Raw genomic sequence first — 22,511 nt, 5'->3', positions numbered from 1 at the left:
TTTGATGAAGGAATCCATTGTCAGTAGTCTTGTCTTTCCTGGAACACTAAACTGATAAGCACTTAAAATAATTTCTAAATGGTCCTCACTTGATACTTTGTGCCTCCTTTTTGCAGGTTCCCGTTTATGGGTCAGCCAGTGGCTGGAGCACAAAACAGTGAAGGCCAGAGTCTCATACCACAGGCGATGACTCAGGTAATTCTGCTTGTAACTGGTCACTCTAGAATGCTCTGAGGTTCTCACCAAATTTGAGTGTATAGTGAAGCCCCACACTTCTAGAAGGTGGTGGTAGGCTTAGAGCACTGCCAAATATATTATTGACTCAACAGAAGTGGGTGTTTTATTTTATTTATTTTAAGGAAGACAGAGTTTTAAAAAATTGAAAAGAGCTTCTGAAAAGACCTATATATTTAAAAAATAACTGGGAGGGAAACTAATTGCTTAGGGTGTTTTGGGTTTTTGTTTTTAAACTTCAGGAAGACATTTTCATGTCCTGAATTGTGGAATTTATTCATGAAGTTTAAAACATAAAGTGTTATAAACAGAAAATAATGATTATAATCATTTTCTTCAGACATAGATAGCCCTGTTCTACTATTTATTCTTTGGAATAATTTAGCTTTTTGAATATTCATCATTTATAGTAATCCGGTTTAAGTGTAAATATTTAAATAAACTGTGTTCTTAGTGTCAAGCAATGTCCAGGGAATTGCTCATTTCATATAGTATTTTCTTCAGTGATTTATTTATTTTTTTTCAGTATCTGTCTAGAAAAAAACAGAAAGCTACCTACTGTATGTCTCTGTGGAATTTCCCTTTTTGCTCTGTCAGTTATACTTCAGATTTACTATGCTGATAATTACATTCTTTTCATTATTAAAAGAAGAGAGATACCATCTGATAATCAAGTTTTTAAAAAAAATCCCAGTTCTGCTGTTCATTTAATGTGTGATGTTGGCCAAGTTCTTTAACCTCTGTTTTTTGCTCTGTCAAATAGTACACCATCTGTTTTGCAGTATTATAAGGATTGCACATAGTGCATTCTGGCTGCTGTTACCATTTTTAATCATTACTTATAGACAGCTCATGTCTAACAGAACTCGTAACAACTAGGTAAACTTAACAGACTATTGCCAGGGGATTGTGAGATTAATAACTATTCAAATTACCCTGGAATAAACAAGACATTTAATTAGAAAATAAGACTAATATTTGTAATTTGTGTATTTTTCTTATATAATTTGTGTGTGCAAGAGAAATTGATTCTTGTTATAAATAACTTTGGGCTGTAGAGTGGAATTTTATAAGATCTAAAACCTGTATTTAAACGAGTCTAAATGCAGGAGAAACCAGATAGACTTCATCAAAAAGTAGAGACATGGATCTTTAACTTAATATTAGCAATAATTAATTTTCCCTGGAATTATATTTCCAATGAATAATCATGTAAATATAATTGTTATTGATATGAAACCTAGAAAATGTAATAGTTCAGACATAGTTATAAACTTTCAAAAATTAGATTGTTACTCCAATTCACTCTACATTTTAATGAAAATCCAAGCTTTAAAGATTAGTTGTAGGAAATTAAAGTTTGTTTGGTTTTTTCCCCTCCCATTTCTTTTTCCTTCTTTCTTTTTTTCATTATTTTTTTTTAGTTATCTTTCCCCTTTAACTGAAATGTGGAATAAACATATTTATAAATTTTACTTATTTTAGGATGGCAGTATAACACATCAGATTTCTAGGCCTAATCCTCCAAATTTTGGTCCAGGCTTTGTCAGTAAGTATAAATCTAATAAGTTCTATGATTTCTGGGGTTGCTTGTTTGCACTATATTTGTATTCTTCTAAAAACTTGGGGTCAGTTTAGGTGTGTTATTTTAGGCCTGTGTGCCCTCATCTTTACCAAACATCACTGCCCTGTTAGGCTGTCTTTTCGTCAAGACATGTATTTTCATTGCTTTTTTTGCTGTGCATGAAGAATTATAGTTAGGAGTGAGTATTTTAATATAGAAAATTCATCTTCCCAATTCTCTTCAATATTGTTGTTGCTGTTGTTTTTGAATATAGATTGGGCACTTTACAGTCTATAGAATTGGGCCACTTTTTCCTCTAAAGACTGTCTTCCTAGAGTGTCAAGGACCCTAAATGGGAAAAGCAAAGGAAATATGCTTAGAAATAAGTTGGGTTTAGCAGCGTGGTGTGAAGGTCAAGTATGCAATGCGCCGTTGAGTCCTTTTCTAGTTATCTTCAGGGGTCCCAAGGTGGTTCAGGATAGTATTTAAAGTTCTCCCCAAACTAAACCTTTCTGAAATCTTCAGACTGTTTAGCTAACTTCTTTTTCACCATTATTTTTCATTTTGCTCACCTCTGCTCTCCTGGTTCCAGAAACCAGAAAGGCTTTCCTTGCGGTAGGTCTCATTCTACCAGAAGCAGAACTTCTGAAATCTTGTGAAAAAGCCTGTTCTTGAAAAATGCCCTTCAAATTTAGTAGACTAGATTTCAAGTTCATACATATACTGGAACTTCTGGGTTTAGGAACAAACCCAAAGTCTGACCTTTTCAAATCCCCCTGCATTAATTGATTATAATTTGAATATACATATTTGCATTAAAAACAAGGAAACTACTGTAACCAACTGGCTTTTTCTGGCTTTATTGTGCCCATTGGCTTTGGTTGGATTCTTAATGTATGACAATAGTCTGTTATCATTGATGTTATTTTTCAGCTAATGTCCTTCTTAGAATTGTATTCATTCATTTATCTGTCTTTAGTGAGTCAGAAAGGTATATTCAGAATTTCACTACCATAAGGTGACTTTTTTTTTGTTGTTTTTTTTGGAGTTGGTATCAGTGCAATAAAGTGCCCTTACAGAATAAAGAATATGTTACAAGATGAAGTGAGATAACTATCTGTGTAGATATTAATGACAGTCATAAAAGTAAAAAGATTTTACTTGATAAATTGTTACCTCTCTTTGCTTGTTTATAGAACTATAAATTATAAAATTGATAAAAATTACAAATGTTGTCAACTTAACGAATTTCCTCTAAATAAAACGTAGAATTAGCATTAATCCTTTCTAAAACATTTTGGGTTGTCTTCTTTCTGTTTAGAACCTTTCTTCACTATAAAGAAGTAGGGAAACCTTATAAACTAAGGAAAATTAACATGGGAAATGATTACTTAATCCATGCTCTGGGCCTTAATAGGATATGTCTCACTTTTGTTGAGGAAAATTGTCTCTTCAAAATCTGTTAAGTTGAATTAATAAAATGATGATATAACTTAATAAATAGTTTGGGTTATGGGTTAGAATGTTTGATAGTTCATTAGATAAAAACATTTCAGTAGATAAAAGTCTTCTGCTTTTCTAAGATTGGATTATAGTATTTATAAAAAGTGTCCTAAGAATATGCATTCTTTGGCTTTCAAAATTACTTTTTTAAAGTCTACTACTTTATAGTTACATATTGGTCTAATATTTAATACAGTATCTTTAAATTATCTATTCAAAGGTTATAGTGCAACTGCATTTCCTTAAAAAATGAATTTGTGTTAACTTTTATAGTGTTGGATGGAACCTTTAGAAAATTAACATAGATGAATTTTAAATTATTTCTTTAGATGACTCACAACGTAAACAGTATGAAGAATGGCTTCAGGAGACCCAACAGCTTCTTCAGATGCAGCAGAAATATCTTGAAGAACAAATTGGTGCACACAGAAAATCTAAGAAGGCCCTTTCAGCTAAGCAACGTACTGCCAAGAAAGCTGGGCGTGAGTTTCCAGAGGAGGATGCAGAACAACTCAAGCATGTTACTGAGCAGCAAAGCATGGTTCAGAAACAGCTGGAACAGGTAATAAGTGTGCAAAATAGAAACCATCAATAATTAATGAGTAGAATTTTTTTTGAGTGCCATTCATTAATGATATAGAATTGATGATTAGTGTCAAACAGCATACAGAAAGTACACTGCCAAAAAGGGACAAGTCTGAGACCTATTATTAACTGAAGGAATAACAGCCCCAGTCCTTTCCTAGAATAGTAGTCACACAGCATGTACTTAATGAATGCCATTGAAGACATTAACTCTCATAATTCTGATTTAGAAGAATGATTTCCATACTGTTTAGCAACGCTGGTATAGTTAAGGATATTCAGTTATTTCCCCTGCACCAAGAAATCACTGTGGAGTGACCATGTTACTACATCATTTGAGAGTCTTTAACTTCCCTGAGGACAGAGCTCAAGGTGAAATCCTGGGTTTAGGTGGAAACAAGAATCAGGACCTCAAGAAGTATCTTCTCACTTGTAGTTGACCTTTTCTTTACCACGTCCTTTTTCTCCCTAGTTTCTAGTGGAGTTCACAACAGTATTTGAGCCATTCTGGTTGTTTTTCATGGAATGCTTTTTTTCCCCTCCCTTCTAAATGTTTTGATCTTAAAAAACATTGGTATATCTTATGTAAAGGACTTCCTCCTGAAAAATGAAACCATTTTGTTGTTATCTTCCATTATAAAGTGGTTGTTTCTAAAAATTTTGAAACTGAAATTAACGGTTACACTTAAAAAGAAGTAACATTTATAATTTTTCTTTAAAATAAAATAGCCTTCAAAATGGGTTCATTGCCACATCCCAGTATTTACCCAAGTGAATTAAAAACTTTGTGTGCTGATTAAGGTTGTGCGTCAACTTGGCCGGGGCATAATTCTCAGTGGTTTGGCATTTATATGATGATATAGTTATCCTCCATTCTGTGATGTAATGTAATCACTTCCCTGATATGATCTGATGTGATCAACTAGTCAGTTGTAAGGGGAGTTTCCTCAGGGATGTGGCCTGCGTTCAATATATATATGGATGTTCTGGCAAAGCTCACTCACTTCCTCTGGATCCTGCATCCGGCTCATCATCATCTGACCTCTATTTCTTGAAACTTGAGCCAGCTGCTGTATTACCTGCTGATCTTGGGTTTGTCAGCCCCTGCAGCTACATGAATCAAGAGAAGCCCCCATCCTGACGCCTGACCCACACACTTGCCAGTGTCTACAACCACATGAGCCATTTCCTTGAGATAAATCTCTCTCTATGTATATACATAAATACACTTCACTGGTTTTGCTTCTCTAGAGAATCCAGCCTAAGACACTTAGGTTCACACAAAAACCTGTGCATGAATGTTTATAGCAGCTCTATTCAGAGTCACCCAAAACTGGAAACAACCCAAATGTCCTTCACTGGTAAATGTTGGTGGATGTACCACCAATAAACTTAACATCCATACAATGGAATACTACTTAGCAGCAGAAAAGAACATGCTGTTGATACATGCAACAACCTGGATGGATCTCAAGAGCATTGTGCTGAGTAAAAGAAGCCAATCCCAAATGGTTATATTCTGTATGATTCTATTTTCATAACATACTTAAAGTGACAAAATTATAGAGATGGAGAGTAGGTTAGTGGTTGTCAAGGGTTAGAGATGAGGGGATAAGAGGCAGCATTAGGGAGTTTTCTGAGGTGAAAGAACTCTTCTGTATCCTGATTTTGGTGATGGCTACTCAAAACTTTACATGTGTACAATTCATAGAATTTGTACACCAAAAAAAAGTCAATTTTGCTGTATTTTAATTTTAAAAATAAAATTTAAAAAAATGTTAATACTAGAAAGAGTGGGATTCAGAGTAGATTGACTCAATATAATTTGAGTGCTTTCTATGTATAGAACACTTTAGTAAGCACCTTCACATACATTATCTTATTTCATCTTCTCTGCAAGCTTCTGAAGTAGTTGGTATTACCACCATCTTACAAATAAAGAAACTGCTAAGTCATTTTAGAGGGTAGGTGACATGTTCACTCATAGCTAATAATTGGACTCAGATGTCTTATCTTTGGGCTACTACAATAACATACCAACAGTAAGGTGATTATCGTGTAATTCCTATTGTTTAAAACTAGGACTATTCCAGAATGAGAGGTTTATTTTCTCTTTAAATTCATTCTCTGGGCCCATGTTTGTCATAGGTAAATACTCTTTTAAAAATATTTTTATCATTTAATTGCTCTACTGATCAAATGGTAATTCCTCAGTTCTGGCCAGTAAAGTACCAGAGAGGAGTCCAAACACCATTATTTACAGAGAATATTGCTAGTCTGCCTGGGAAACCCAAGAAAATAAATTGAAAAACTATTAGAACCACTGAGTCCAGTATAATATAATAATTATCCAAAAATTAAATGGCTTTGAAAGATTTGTCTATCATAGTGTATCACTTCCTACCCTACCTCCCTAAGTAAGATAATGAGTTCTTCAAGGACATGGATTGCATTTTTATTGTTATTTGGTATATAGTAGCTGGCACACATTAGGGGCTCAAAGTTTTTTTGAATGAATTAACCAACACAAGTCAGTCATTATTTTAGGAGCCTAGGCGCAATGGTTAACTCAGCTGCTAACCAAAAGGCTGGCAGTTCGACTCCACCAGCCGCTCCTTGGAAACCCTATGAGGCAGTTCTGTTCTGTCCTGTAGGGTTGCTGTGAGTTAGAATTGACTCAACAGCAATGGATTTGGTTTTTATCTAGAACTATTCAAAATATTACCTCAGAGTTTATGTAGATTTCAGAAATTATAACTTGAGTATGTTACTCATTAAATTCAAAGAGTTTTACAAATCTGGTCTTTTTAACCTAGGGGAGGAGTGGGTATATGTGCTAATGAAGTAGCTATTTATTTACCTTATTTTGAAATATTAGGTGCAATTTTGAATATTTAAAAAATGAAATCTTAACATATTTAAGTGCTTAAGGGAGTTAAATCTCACAGTTATTCTAATCTTATGTATTAATGTCACTTCTAAGGCATCACAATTAATTGCTTCCTATGTAGTTTTTGTTTATTGTTTCATCCTACTTTTGAGTGTGTAGTTTAAATAGTGTGTGACTTCAACAGTAAGATGTTCTTAATATTTTTTACTCCAGAAGAGTGGTTTTGGAATTTATGTTTTTGGTGTTTCACTTTTAAAGAAGTCTTACAGATGCCTTTAGAAAAATCCTATTGTTAAAAAATATAGAGGACGAGATATTTTGGCTAAGATCTATCAGTCCATTTTTTTGTGATTTTGCTATTGCCTACACAAAATATTTTCCTTCGAGAGTTTAATTGCCTTCTATATATAACCTTTTCCATTATCATCAGCCAGTATTTTAGTTTGGTACCTATAGTATATGTAAATAGGTAATGATTAATTTTATTATTCCAGATTCGTAAACAACAGAAAGAGCATGCGGAGCTGATTGAAGATTATCGCATCAAACAGCAGCAGCAGCAGTGTGCCATGGCCCCACCTACCATTATGCCCGGTGTCCAGCCCCAGCCATCTCTTGTTCCAGGAACCACTCCACCCTCCGTTAGTCAGCCCAGCTTCCCCATGGTGCCACAGCAGCTACAGCACCAGCAACACACAGCAGTCATTCCTGGCCATAGCAGCCCTGCCAGAATGCCCAGTTTACCTGGATGGCAGCCTACCAATGCTCCCGCTCACCTGCCCCTCAATCCGCCTAGGATTCCAGCCCCAATTGCCCAGTTACCAATAAAAACTTGCACACCAGCCCCAGGGACAGTGTCAAATGCAAATCCACAGAGTGGACCACCACCACGGGTAGAATTTGATGACAATAACCCCTTTAGTGAAAGCTTTCAAGAACGGGAACGTAAGGAACGTTTACGAGAACAGCAGGAAAGACAGCGAATCCAACTCATGCAGGAAGTAGATAGACAGAGAGCTTTGCAGCAGAGGATGGAAATGGAACAGCATGGCATGATGGGCTCAGAGCTCAGTAGTAGGGCATCTGTGTCCCAGATTCCATTCTATAGTTCTGACTTACCTTGTGATTTTATGCAACCTCCAAGACCCCTTCAGCAGTCTCCACAACACCAACAGCAAATGGGGCAGGTTTTACAGCAGCAGAATATACAACAAGGATCTATGAATTCTCCTCCTACCCATACTTTCATGCAAACAAATGAGCGAAGACAGGTAGGGCCTCCCGCATTTGTTCCTGATTCACTGTCAATTCCTGGGGGAAGTCCGAATTTCCCTTCTGTTAAGCAGATGCATGGAAGTCTTTCTGGCATCAGCTTCCAGCAGTCCCAGGTGAGGCCTCCTTTTACACCTGCATTACCAGCAGCACCTCCAGTAGCTAATAGTGGTCTTCCATGTGGCCAAGAAGCTGCTGTAACCCATGGACAGAGTTACCCGGCGTCAAACCAGTCTCTCATTCAGTTGTATTCTGACATAATCCCAGAAGAAAAAGGGAAAAAGAAAAGAACAAGAAAAAAGAAAAAAGATGATGATGCAGAATCTACCAAGGCACCATCAACTCCCCATTCAGATGTAACTGCTCCACCGACTCCAAGCATCTCAGAAACTACCTCTACTCCTACAGTGAACACACCCAGTGAGCTTCCTCAGCAAGCAGAACAAGAGTCAGTGGAACCAGCAGGTCCAACAACCCCTAATGCAGCAGCCAGCCAGCTGTGCACAGAATCAGAAAACAAACTGCCCATTAGTGATTGTTCACAAGGAACTCCGAATCAACAGACTCATGCAAATCCAGAGATGGATAAGCTGTCCGTGGAAACCCCTGCCAAAATTGAAGAGGTAAAACTAGAACAGGCTGAAACAGAGCAGTGCCCTGGCCGAGACGAGCCTAAGTTGGAGGAAGAAACCAGTAATAAGGTGGAAGAAAAAACTGTAGCCCATCCTGTCTCCTCAGCACAGAGCCCTCCTCGTCCTGTTGGGGGCCCTGCTGCCAAAGGAGATGCAGGGAATGAACTTCTGAAACACTTGTTGAAAAATAAAAAGTCATCTTCCCTTATAAATCAGAAACCTGAAGGCAGTTTTTGTTCCGAAGGCGACTGTGCAAAGGATAAGAAACTAGTTGAGAAGCAGAACCCAGCTGAAGGATTGGTAAGTTTGAATCGTGAAAACAACTTTTTTGTTTTGTTTTATTTTAAATTATAGTTACAGCAGATTAAGTGCCAACACCTATATTAATTTTAATACTATTTTGTAATCTTTTTACTCTAAATGACCATTTTTTATGTTGTTGCTGCCTCCATGGACCCCATGTTTTGAGTTATAACCATAAACTATATTAAGTAATAATCTGTTCACTATATACACATTTTTAAACTAAGAACATGTAATGCATTCTGTATGTAGCATGTGCCTATTAACTGGTTACTACTCCCCCTGAGTTGATCTAAGCAAAGCAGAGAAAGTGAATGATTAGTCTGTGTATCTTTATTATAAATAAGAGTAATTTCCAATAAGCTCTTTGAAATACAGAAAATAGCTCATGTATCCCCGTTAATACCCTTAGATAGCCTCAGAGATAACCTATATTGAGAATCCCTTGTGTTATAATATATTAATTCTGAATGTTATACATTTGTAATCTTATATGTGGATACTATTTTGTCCTTGTAGCTTTCCATGTATCAGTATTCTATCTGTATAATTTTTATAGCTATAGAATATGTCATCATAATATTACCATAGTTTGCTTAATCTTTAAGATAGGAAACACAGGGTTTGCTTTTACTTTTTCCTATGTATGAAAAAGGTTAATTATAAATACACTTTTACAAGATTCCGCCACACACACACCCGCTTCAGTTAAATTTCCTTGAGATATTTCCTAAACTGGGGTTTCTAAAGGTCAAAGGAATTGGTCTGCTTGTTAGCTCTTGTGGCATATTGCCTCCTTATCTTTCAAAAACCACAGTGCTTCTCAAATTAGACTTTATCGTTTTCATTTTTTAATTGAATAGGGGTAGAGTGGTATTTAGTTGTCCAAATAAGATCTGTTCCTTTTTGTTTTCTCTTACTTGTCTCTTTAACATACACTAGAGAGTGAGTGTTTTGACCAGACAGATTTTTGTAATTTTTGTAAGTTTCAGTGGTTAAGCTTTTTCAATCATATTTGTCACCAGGAAATATACCTGAGTGTCCAGCTCAGTCTCTAGCCTCTTTCTCCATTGCATCCTATGCCCCTAGGAATGCTGAACTACTTGCAATTCCCTGAATATCTTCTGAGTTGACCCTGTCATATATGGCCATGTGCTGCCGTCTCTGCCTGCCTTGCTCTCCTTCTTTTTATACATCTGGCCAACATCTTTTTGTTTTTAAAACTCAGTTCTGGAATTATCTTCTCCAAGATACTTTTCTCAACTCGGCCAGTCTTAAATATATGATTTTTGTGTGTTTATTTTGTATCCTGCTACTCTGCTGAATCTTTCTGTTAGTTCCAGTAGTTTTCTTGTGGAGTCTTTTGGGTTCTCTATGTATAGTATCATATCATCCGCAAATAGGGACAGTTTTACTTCTTCTTTACAAATTTGGATGCCCTGTATTTCTTTTTCTTGCCTTATTGCTCTAGCTAGGACTTCCAGCACTAGGTTAATTAGGAGTGGTGGTAAAGGGCATTCTTATCTTGTTCCTGTTTTCAGGGGAAATGTTTTCAGCTTCTCTGTGTTAACAATGATGTTGGCTATTGGTTTTGTATAGATGCCCTTTATTATGTTGAGGAATTTCCCTTCTATACTTATTTTATTGAGAGTTTTTATCAGGAATGGGTGTTAGACTTTATTGAATGCCTTTTTTGCGTCAATTGAAATGATCATGTGATTCTTTTGTTGTGTTTATGTGGTGGATTACATTGATTGATTTTTCTAATGTTGAACCATCCTTGCATACTTGGTTTGAATCCTACTTGGTCGTGGTGTATTATTTTTTGATACGATGCTGAATTCTATTGGCTAGAATTTTGTTGAGAATTTTTGCATCTATATTCATGAGAGATATTGGTCTGTAGTTTTATTTTTTTCTTCTTTTTGTGATAGCTATGCCTGGTTTTAGTATCAGGATTATGCTGTCTTCATGGAATGAATTTGGAAGTATCCCTTCCTTTTCTGTGTTCTGAAATAGTTTGAGTAGTACTGGTGCAAGCTTTTCTCTGAATGTTAGGTAGAATTCTCCAGTGAAGCCATCTGGGCCAGGGCTTTTTTTGTTGTTGTTAGGAGTTTTTTAAATTACCTTTTCAGTCTCTTCTCTTGTTATGAGTCTATTCAGATTTTCAACCTCAGTTTGTGTTAGTTTAGGTAGGTAGTGTCTTTCCAGAAATTTGTCCATTTCCTCTAGGTTTTTAAATTTGTTGAAGTATAGTTTTTTATAGTACTCTATTATGATCCTGTTTAATGTCCCCCATTTCATTTCTTATTTGAGTTATTTTCATCCTCTCCTGTTTTCTTTTGTCAGTTTGGCCAGTGTTTTGCAAATTTTGTTGATCCTTTCAAAGAACCATCTTCTGGTTTTGTTGATTCTTTCTCTTGTTTTTCTATTCTGTATTTCATTTATTTCTCCTCTGTTTTGATTTTGTCCCTTTCTTCTTTTTTGATATGTGGATCTACTGCTATAAATTGACCTCTGAGCACTGCTTTTGCTGTATCCCAAAGGTTTTGGTATGATATGTTTTCATTCTCATTTGATCCTAGGAGTTTTTTTATTCCATCTTTGATTTATTCTGTTACCCAGTGGTTTTTAAGCAAGGTGTTATTCAGTTTCTGTGTGTTTGATTTTTTTTTTTTTCCTTGCTCTTCCTGTTATTGGTTTCTACTTTCATGGCATGATCAGAGAGGATGCTTTGTATTATCTCGATGTTTTGGATTGCTTTGTGGCCTAAGCTGTGGTATATTGTGGAGAATGTTCCATATGCATTGGAAAAGAATGTGTACTTTGCTATTGTTGGGTGCGTGGAGTGTTCTGTATATGTCTAGGAGGTCAAGTTGGCTGATCGTGCCCTTTAGGTCTTCTGTATCTTTGTTGAGTTTCTTCCTAGATGTTCTGTTCTTTACCAAGAGTGTTGTGTTGAAGTCTCCTACTATTATTGTGGAACTGTCAGTTTCTCTTTTCATTGCTGTTAGAGTTTGTTTTATGTATTTTGGAGCCCAGTCATTGGGTGTATAGATATTTATTATGATTGTGTCCTGATGGTGGATTGTCCCTTTAATCATTATGTAATGTCCTTCCTTGTCTGTTATGGTGGATTTTGTTTTAAAGTCTATTTTATCTGAGATTCATATGGCCACTGCAGCTCTTTTTTGGTAGCTGTTTGCTTGATATATTTTTTTCCATCCTTTGATTTTTAATATGTTTATGTCTTTGTTTCTAAGGTGTGTCTCTTGTAGACAGCATATTGACGGTTCTTGTTTTTTTATCCATTCTGTCAATCTGTCTCTTTATGGGTGCATTTAAGCCATTTAATTTCAGTGTGATTATTGATAGGTGTGAGTTTGTTGCTGTCATTTTGTAGTGCTTTTTTGTGTGGTGTTGATGTTTTCTTTGTTCCTCTTACTCTCCTGTGCTAAATTCCTTTTGTTTGTAGATTTTTTTTCATTTCTTTCATTTTTGTAAATGTTGTGTTTACTGAGACTTTCTTTTTTTCTTTTTTTTTTTTTTTTTTGACAAGTACGTTTGTTAACTTTCTTTGTGGTTACCTTGAAATTTACCCCTATTTTCCTGAGTTTAAACCAGTCTTTCATTACTTGATATCACCTTCACTTCCTCTCCATTTGAAAGTTCTGTACCTATACTATTTATTCCTTCTTTTCTTGTTCTGACGTTGTTGTCATTTGCAGATTGACCTCTCTGGTTCCTATTGTAAATCTTTTAGTTTTGTTTTAACCTTGAGAGTTTATTACCTAGGTTGGTCTCTGGCTAATCCCGTCCTGTGTCCTGGATTCAGGTTGTTGTCTGATATTGTTGGTTCTCTAGCCAAAGCATTCCTTGTAATAATTTTTGTAAGCTAGGTTTAGTTTTTACATATTTTCTTAATTTGTTTGTCTGGAAATGTCCTAATTTTGCCATCATATTTGAGTGAGAGTTTTGCAGGATATATGATTCTTGGTTGGCAATTTTTTTCTTTCATGGTTTTATATGTGTCATCCCATTGCCTTCTTGCCTGCATGGTTCCTGCTGAGTAATCAGAGCTTAGTCTTATTGTTTCCCCTTTGTGACTTTTCATTTTCTCAAGCTGCTCTCAGTATTCTTTCTTTGTCTTTGGTTTTAGCGAGTGTGATTTTGATATGTCTTGGTGATTTTGTTTTGTAATCTATCTTATATGGGGTTCTTTGAGCTTCTTGGATGGTCAGCTTTTCATCTTTCCTGATATTAGGAATGTTTTCTGTCAGCAAATCTTCAGTGATCCTCTCTGTGTTTTCTGTTTTCTCCCTGTTCTAGAACTCCAATCACATGCAGATTTTTGCTTTTGATTGTGTCCCACATTGTTCTCAGGGTTTCTTCATATTTATTCATTCTTTTTTCTGATTTTCCTTGAATAAAGTGGTATCCAAGGATTTGTCTTCAGTTTCACTGATCCTATCTTCCATTGTTTCTAATTTGCTCCTAAAACCTTGTTTTGCACTCTGTTTCTGAAATCTTGTTTATCTTTTGGATTTCTAATGGCTATTTTTATATGATTTCTAATTGTTTAATTTTAATATTTTGTTCCTGTATTATTTTCCTGAATTCTTCATTGCTTTGTCTGTGTTTTCCCTGATTTTGTCTGTATTTTGGATGATTTTGTCTATTTTTTTTCTTATTTTTGTGTGTGTTTTCCTTCATCTCTTGGAGACCCCTGAATATTATGAGTTTTGAGTTCTTATCAGGTAGTTCAGTGCCTTGGAGACCCCTGAGTATTATGAGTTTTGAGTTCCTTATAAGGTAGTTCAGTGCCTTTTCTTCAACTGGAAGGTCATCTGGTGTTTTATTTTAGTTGCTTTCTGTAGCCGTCCTGACCTGTTTTTTTAATATGTTTTGATATTATCTGCTGTGTTTGAGACATTTCAGGAATTATTTTATTTATTGATTGATTATAGATTGTTTGTTTCATCCTGCTTCTTTGTCTTATTTACTTATGTCTGGATAGGCAGGCTGGGTATGCTTTGTTGCTTTCTCATCTGTGGGCATGATACTTGTCACCACTTTGTCCAGGTGGCAAGGCCAGTCGCTCAGCTGCGGTGCAGCAGGGCAGGTCTGACGGGGGGGAGGGGGTAGGATGGGTCGTTTGCATCACATTCTGGGGCCGAGGCAGTGGGGCCAGGAGGCAGTGCAGGACGGGGTCTGGTGATCCGTGCCAGTGCTGCTTGGGGGCAGAGTGCTCAGTGCACAGTGCAGATTGGCAGGAGGGAAGGGACAAAATGTGATTTGTGGAGCTAAGTGCATGAGAGAAAGAAGAGAGGGAAACAAGCAAAAAAATGAAGGAAAAAGGCAATAAAGAAAAAAAGCAAAAAAAATGATGTGGTAGGATTTGGCAGGTGGGGGCAGGGCAGATCGGGTGAGGCTGTGTGCCGATGGCTCTCTAGCTGAGCCGTGTGGATCAGCCTGTCCAAGAAGGGGCATGGGTGGTGCACAGGGCTAGGTAGGCAGGAGAAAGGAAAGGAAGGGAAAGAGAGAGAAGAAACAACAACAACAAAATATGGTTCTGTGGGAGTCAGCTGGTGGGGAGGGGTAGAGTTGGGGTGTTGGTAAGCTGGTGTCTCTCCAGCCAAGTTACTGGCCTGTTGCAAAGCGGCAGAGGCCTCATACAGGGAAGAAGGGTGGGGTGTGTGAAAGTGTGTATCCCTAGTTACCAGGTGCCCTGTCTCCTGTTGTGAGCTCTGTGAAGTTGCCTTCCTGTATTCCCTGTACGCCATTCTTGGTGGCTGAGGTCCGAGATGGCAAATCTGTGCTGCGTTAGCTAGTAGGGGACCTCCACTCCGTAGCTCTGCTCGTTCTCTGGTCTCTGTCAGTTTCTTACTCCATTCGGTGCTTGATCGAGTTCTGCATCCTTTCATTTAATGTCTAGTTCCAGGGTTGATGTTTGTTTTACTTAGTTTTTCTGGTCTTGCTGCAGAGGGTCGGCATGGTGCTTCTGTCTGTAGTGCCGTGTTAACTCCGCCTCCTCAAGTCTGGCATTTTTTTGTGAGTTAGAATTTTGTTCTACATTTTTATCCAGCTCTGTCCAGGATCCTCTGTTGTGATCCCTGTCAGGGCAGTCAGTGGTGGTAGCCGGGCACCATCTATTTATGCAGGGTGCTTGTATTTTTACAGAAGGTACATATTTTTGACCCTTATATTGCAACTACACACTAGCAGTCTGTCCTAAGGAATGTCAAATTCTAATATGCACAAAGATGTAACTGCAAGAATAGCTCATATCCTGTCTCTACCAGTAGAGAAAAAAAATGAGAGAAGGAAACAAGCTGAATCCACTATGGTAGTTATTGGTTAAATGTGTGTATGATGGGACACTTTGTAACCATTAAAATTATGCTGTATGAGAATGTTTACTGGCCTGGGGAAAAAACACATGTCAAGTTTTAAAAGCAGCCACCAAAATAAAAGAATTCAAAGAGTGATCCAGTGTGTGTTTTTAAAAAAATATAAACTTGAAAACATAAATTTAAATGCTAACTGTTTTCATCTCAGGCAGATTCACAGGTGACTTATTAATCTTCTATGCTTTTTTTATTTTAAAGTATTCTTTGAAATGTAGTAATGTTTGCTTTCTAGGGTAATTGTGAAGATTAGAGAGAATGTCTATAAAGCACTTAACAAAATGCCTGTCCCATACTTAATCAGTGGTTGCATTATTAGTCTCCTATAAGCCAGTAAGAAAGCCCTAGTCCTCAAAATGCAGTCCCTGGTGGCCAACAGTGTTGACATCACCAGGAGCTTTTCAAATGTGCATAATCTCCTGCCCCACCACACACCGACTGAATCAGAACATGTGCTTCAACAAGATCCCCAGGTGTGTGTGTTAAAAGTCAGAGAAGCACTGCTCTAAGCCTGAGGTTCTCAACACTGTAATGCATCAGAATCACCTGGACGTGATTGCTGGGCTCACCCCCAGAGGTTCAGATTCAGTAGGTCTGTGATGGGGCCAGTGAATGTGCATTTCTAACAAGTCCCCTGGCTTCGCTGCTGCTGCTCCAGAGACCACACTTTGACAACTACTGATCTAGCCCAGGGATCGTCAGCAGTCTGAGCCTGTTTCCACCTCCCCTACTTCTTTGTATGAGCTAAGAATGGTTTTCAAACTTTTAAATGGTTGGGGAAAAAAATCTGAAGAAGAATAATATTTTGTGATGTGAAAATTAATTTGAAATTCAAATTTCAGTGTCAATGAATAAAAAGCTTTTATTGGAACACAGCCATGCCATTTAATTAAGAGTTGTCTATGGCTGCTTTCAACAGCACAGGACAGCTTTGAGTAGTTGCAACAGAAGCTGCATGGTCAACACAGACTAAAAGATTTACCATCTGGCCCTTTACAGAAAGAGTTTGCTAACCCCTGCTCTGTGCCATTTAGGAAATAACTAGAAACTGGAATTTTCAAAACCTTCCAAGATTTGATGCATTGCAATAAGTTCAGCAACTGCAATTATCTATACCAAAGTCTTGCTGTAAAGTTTAGAAATAATGGAGCCCGAAAAATAGTCACATTTTTTTTAGGTATTGAGCTTAAAAATCTCTTAAAGGACTAGCTTCTTTTTGCTTCTTGACCATAAAGTAAAAAACAAAATTAAAGGTTTATTTGCTGTCGTCTAGATCACCTCCAGCTGACTTTAAATATACCGGGTACCAATTGCTGTGGAGTCGATTATACCTCGTGGCGACCCCATATGTGCAGAGTAGAACTGTACTCCATAGGGTTTTCAAGGCTGTGACCTTTCAGAAGCAGATCGCCAGGACTTTTCTTGGCACCTCTGGGTGGGTTCGAACTGCCAACCTTTCAGTTAGTAGCCAAGTGGGACTTTATACTTTTAAGTATGGCCATTATTTTTCTGTCAAATGTATGATTTTGAGCCTATTTGAATCATCACTGTTGTTTCTTTTTTATTGGTCTCTGGGAATAGCTGTCTCTGTCAAATAAGATGTATAGGTTTTGAAGCTTTTTTGGAACCTGTAAATTGTCTCAGCAGACCTTGTATTTCATCAGTTCCTAAGGGGAACCAAAAATAACAAAACCACTATGCAGAGGCCACCACAACCATTTGGCTGGGAGCCCCATCCTTCAGAGCTGCCAGTGTGCAGGAATAAGGAGTGCTGGTCCTCAGCACTGGCACCAGTGAGTCAGGCTCCGGAGTAATGCTGCATCTGAGAGGAATAATAGCCCTCCTTAGGAGTTCTCCTTCCTCAAGCTTGCATCCCACTGATTTCAGTACTTGAGAATAATGTTTCTAAAAATGGGATGATACTTTCAGGAAAACATTAGATTATTTGATGCTGCTGTCTATCTTCTCTCCTTCACTGTTAGTACCCATGTTAGGAATATGGATTCTAGGATGAACTGGAATAGCATGAACTAAAAATCAAACATGTGAATAGTTCACTTATTTCTTAACCTTTCCAATTACATTAGCAAACTTTGGGGGCTCAAATGCAAGGTGGTTTTGGATGTGGCAACAACCAGTTGCCAAAAATAGATGGAGGAAGTGAAACCAAGAAACAGCGAACCAAACGGGTTCAGAAGACTGGAGAGAAAGCAGCACCTCGCTCAAAGAAAAGGAAAAAGGATGAAGAGGAGAAACAAACTATGTACCCAAACACTGATACGTTCACCCACTTGAAACAGGTGAGTCATTTGTTAACAGCGCCTTTCTAAACTCATGGGAGCGAAAGATCAGATTGCTTTTGCAGCTCTATTAAACCGAACTTTTTATTGTGATCATTTCCTAATTAAAGTAGAAAGTTACCGGGGTAAAAGACATCGCAAAAGGAACCTAGTAGATTTACTGTTTCCACCTTATCCTATGGCGCCCGAAAATTACAGTAACAGATGGATTGGTCAAAATTTACTTACGTTCAAAAGAAGCAGCATCCACAGCAAGAAGCAGTCTGTCCCCATTACATGTGACTCTGGAACCAAAGAAATGTAGTCACTTGAGTCTCCCCTGTTGTAAACTCTATTCTCAATGCCTTTGTAGTTGTTACAAGAAGGTGGGAGACAGCTATTAATAGTCATGATCGTACCTAACTAAATTTCTGCTCCAATTCTTGAAGAGCAAAGATAAGGAATGTGCTTTTCTTATTAGATGTCTGCCCACATCCTTTTAGGACAGATAAGAACATATCCTACTTTTAAGTTATCCTCAAAAATTCTAAAGTCTCTATCACTCATTCCAGCATTTTGATAGTTGGCATTTTTTAAAGTCTCATTTTTCTCAAGACTTTCTGACTTTAAGTTGCCTTGGGTCTTAGAAAAATTGAGAAAAAAGCTTTGTTTGTTTATTGTGTACATTACTCTTAAATGTGTTTTTTAATAGCAGCTCTCTCTGCTCCCCCTAATGGAACCAATCATTGGAGTGAACTTTGCACACTTTCTTCCTTATGGCAGTGGCCAATTTAATAGTGGGAATCGACTTCTAGGATCTTTTGGCAGTGCTACCCTTGAAGGGGTTTCGGATTACTATTCTCAGTTGATATACAAGGTATGTTTCTTTGCCAAGATGTTACCTTACTTTATCTTTGGATACCATATCAGAATTGGTAGAGCTTATCTTGGTTTAGCATCTAGTTTACAGCTAATCTTCTAAGTTTTGTTAGGAACATTTCACCCAATGAAATGTTAACCTTTTGTTGAACTTAAGTTCTAACATGAACATTTGAAATTTTTGTATAATAAGAATTGTGAAAAACATCCACTATGTATTTCCGTGGTAGAAGAAATACTCATTTCCTTATTACCTTATAAACCTTTAAATGAATCCAAATTTATAATAAATGGTAGAAATAAAAAATGTGGTTAGGATTTTACCTTGGAAAATAAAATTTTTAATTTAAAAATTGTATTTTATCTAACACTTTAGTCCTAATTACAACTATGTACTAATTCTTAGCTATAAAAATAATACCAAACTGAGTCAAATTTTATCTTTTGGTATTATTTTTCTAACAAAGTTGTATGATAGCATCATGTGACATTCTGTATTTTACACCTGACTTACATAAAAAAATAGTCTTTGGAAAAATATTTGAGGGTATCATCAGTTTCCCTGAGGGCTTCTCTTCTTTAATATTAAATCATTCTCTTTCGATGCTCCATTCGTTATTCTTGGTGTCTTTTCTCTTCAGTGAGAACCTGCCCTAACTCATACAGTGCTTTTTCTTGTGATACTAGTTGTTCTGCAACATCACTTCATTGTCTTCATAAAATTTTATATCTTTGCAAGATTTGTAATTTCACCCTGCACTTTATTTGCATGATATTGGTAGATTCCGGCAGTTCCTGAGAAACCAATCAGTAAATGATATTGGTTGTAAATGTTAAGCAAGGGGAAATGCTTGAAGGGGAAGTACATGTTTTAATGATTAGGTCATTTTGGCTACTACTTTTGCTTTTTTTGAGATCTTGGATAACCCTTTCAAGACCAAAAATTATTTTCTCCTTTGAATTTTTTGTTGATACTATGTGTTTCCACTAATGAAAGCATGCTAATGATTAAAGGACCAACTTTGAATTATTGTTATGAGTTACGGATTTTGATACCCATTATCTGGGATCACATACCTCCCAGCAGCCTCTGTACAACATAAATCCTGCTGATGTGAATCAATGATAAAATTTGGTTTTTTTATTTTTTTTAAATTTACTTCTTGAAAATTTGCAAAACATGCAGTAAAACACAAAGGCACCTGGCAATGACTGCACATACATTTTATTCTAGTCTCCGTCTTAGCGCTTGTATTATTTTCAAGAAACTTTCCAAAACATGGTACAATGCATTCTTCCTTACTGCAGACGCAATAATTATAGCCCAAATAAATAAATAAGGCCAAGGGATTGTTTTTATATTAGGAAAATTACCACTACAATGCCATTCTTCATTACTGCAAAGCAGTACTTAAGAGGCAAAGTAAGTAAAACTAAGGGAATTTGAATCTCAGGAAAATTACCACTACTATGTATTCTTCATTATAACAACAGTAGTACTACCAGCAAAGAAGCAGAAACAGCTGCCCTGGAATACTGTAGAACTGCTCACAGCAGTGCATTCCACCTGCTACACGTGGAAGCAATGATTGGGCCCTAAGATTGAATACAGGGTTAAGAATAACCTATAGGAGTTCCAAGCTCTTGAAAAGTACCCCTGCAATGCATTATTCCTTCTTGGAAAGGTGTTATTTACTGTTCAGAAGCTAGAAAAACAGGGAGCCAGTAACACCTGGAAACAATGAATGGCATAAAGGAGAAAATGGCCACTGTGACTGAATGAAGACTGGCAATAGCTAATTCTCACTGTAAGTACATTCTCACAAGAACATAGTAAAAGGGAAACATAGTGAGGAGGTTTATCTCACAGAAATAAAGGCAAACCTGTCAGAATTTTAGAAAATTCACACATCTGCGAGGCATCACCTAAGACGGTGCTCAATCTACACAAAAATGAGACTCCCACTCAGGACTTTTGAGTTTCACACACTTCAGAATGCTACCACCTTGAGGCTAAATATGTTAAAAATTGGGCTGGGTGGGATACCGTATATCCCACGGGTCTTGAAAGGGATAATCCAGATTCCAGTATCTGTGATGTGAGTTGCAACTCATAGGTTTTGGGCCACAAACTCTCAATTTTTTATTTTTTTTTAAGTAAAACTGAGCATCTTCATGAGAATTTAATAAAAGAATTTTTCAGAACTTTTTATAATTGATGGGTTGAATTTCAACGTTCTCTTTCACTGGTTATAACAGTGAAACTTGTAAACAGTTACAGAAGATAGAATCAGACGTAATAGAAATTTGCTCCTTGATTTCAAAGTTAAATACTCAAGCTGGGAAAGTACGTAAGCAGATACCATGTATATATTATGTCCATAAAGTCATGAGTATTTGTTCCAATAAAAAGCTTTCTGGCCTTGTATGCATATTTTTCTTCTTGGGTGCATTTAGGAATGAAGATGCATCTTGATTACATTTCTGTAGCCTTACCTCCGTGTACTAAAAATTCACAGAACTAAGTTTTAGCAAGATTTTTGCACATTTGTTCAGTAGCATATAATTTAAAATCTTTTGGTCTCCTGCAGCAGAATAATTTAAGTAATCCTCCAACACCCCCTGCCTCTCTTCCTCCTACACCACCTCCTTTGGCTTGTCAGAAGATGGCAAATGGTTTTGCAACAACTGAAGAGCTTGCTGGAAAAGCTGGAGTGTTAGTGAGCCATGAAGGTATGACTGTAGCCTCCAAAATTTACCACTTTGAGGAGTGTACTTTTGCCAGCTGTGCATGGTGAACTGGCAATAGAATTGTAATGTGCCACCCATATATCAGTGTTGAATAAACGTGCATGTGGTTTTGTATTTTTGCTTTTCCAGTTACCAAACCTCTAGGACCTAAACCATTTCAGCTGCCATTCAGACCACAGGACGACTTGTTAGCCAGAGCTATTGCTCAGGGCCCAAAGACAGTTGATGTTCCAGCTTCACTTCCAACACCACCTCATAATAATCAAGAAGAATTAAGGTGAGAGTTTCTTCTTTCTCAAATATTTATTATTTTATTATATGCATGTATTTATCATAATGTTTGTGGGAATAGCATATAAAAAATTTGAGGAGTAAAATGTGCTGAATAATATTTTTTAGAATTTAAAGTTTATAAAAGATTCTTACTATTAATAGTTTGTACATTTTTTGATCTTGTATGAGATAGGAAGTTCAGCAAATAATAATAATCAAAGAAACATTAAGGCAATGTAAAATCTCCCCACAGAATATTTCAAAGATCACTGTCCTTTATAAGCTACTAGTATGTTGTATTGGGTTTCTTGAGTTTGTAAATGTCTAAAATAAAGGAGCAGAAGTCACAGATACCAGGGAATGCTACTGTAGAAGAGAATTTAAGGAGTGTCCTGTTCAATGCTTTGTAAACTCTTTGTACCAAATCTTTTCCCAAGATTCTGATCTGTGAGAATCAGGTTCCCTTGCTAAATAATCTCGACCCAACTAGTTATATCTAGAGGGTTATTACCTACTTCATCAAATTATTATCTCTTACTTGGAAAATCTTCTTTTATTTGATGAGACATGAACTTAGTCTAAGTCCTTTATTTAATTAATTTGAGAACTGTCGACCAAAGAGAAATAACTTGTCCAGGTTTAGAATCCAGGTCTCCCTTCTTTCCTGTAGACCTCACACTAGAAATTCCCAAATATATAAAGAGGCAGCAGTGCTCCCTTTCAGCAGCTATGGGAGGCAGCCTCCTAGCTCTGCATGTTTGCTGACCTGGGCCAGGTAACTGGTCTGCCCCCGAATTGCCCAGGGCTCTGTCTATAGGACTTGCTTGGGTTTCCTAACAATGCGGCTTCTCCCACATTTTCCTTCCTCATGGCAGCATGTAGTCTGGTGGAGGCATGGGAGACAGAAGAGGCATGGGGCTCTTCCACAGATTTTGGCCC

General features: G+C 37.0%; 1 protein-coding gene across 11 annotated transcripts in view; it reads left to right on the top strand.

The window, feature by feature from the left end:
• The window catches only part of KMT2C (lysine methyltransferase 2C), a 313,148-nt gene that overhangs the window by 255,445 nt on the left and 35,192 nt on the right, over positions 1 to 22,511 (top strand). For 8 of the 11 annotated variants that reach the window (XM_023727962.1, XM_023727957.1, XM_023727958.1 and 5 more), the window contains 8 exons: positions 117 to 195; positions 1,720 to 1,783; positions 3,631 to 3,863; positions 7,271 to 8,980; positions 17,478 to 17,690; positions 18,382 to 18,546; positions 21,140 to 21,281; positions 21,429 to 21,576. In XM_023727962.1, the coding sequence (XP_023583730.1) occupies positions 117 to 195; positions 1,720 to 1,783; positions 3,631 to 3,863; positions 7,271 to 8,980; positions 17,478 to 17,690; positions 18,382 to 18,546; positions 21,140 to 21,281; positions 21,429 to 21,576 (2,754 nt within the window). The remainder of the gene's footprint in view (positions 1 to 116; positions 196 to 1,719; positions 1,784 to 3,630; positions 3,864 to 7,270; positions 8,981 to 17,477; positions 17,691 to 18,381; positions 18,547 to 21,139; positions 21,282 to 21,428; positions 21,577 to 22,511) is intronic. The other 3 variants (XM_023727959.1, XM_023727963.1, XM_023727960.1) reach the window with 3 other exon arrangements.

Source organism: Trichechus manatus, unplaced genomic scaffold (genome assembly GCF_000243295.1).
Source record: "Trichechus manatus latirostris isolate Lorelei unplaced genomic scaffold, TriManLat1.0 scaffold00020, whole genome shotgun sequence".
Lineage (NCBI taxonomy): Eukaryota > Metazoa > Chordata > Mammalia > Sirenia > Trichechidae > Trichechus > Trichechus manatus.
The sequence above is the reverse complement of the archived record's forward strand: the minus strand, read 5'-3'. Positions and strand labels throughout refer to the sequence as shown.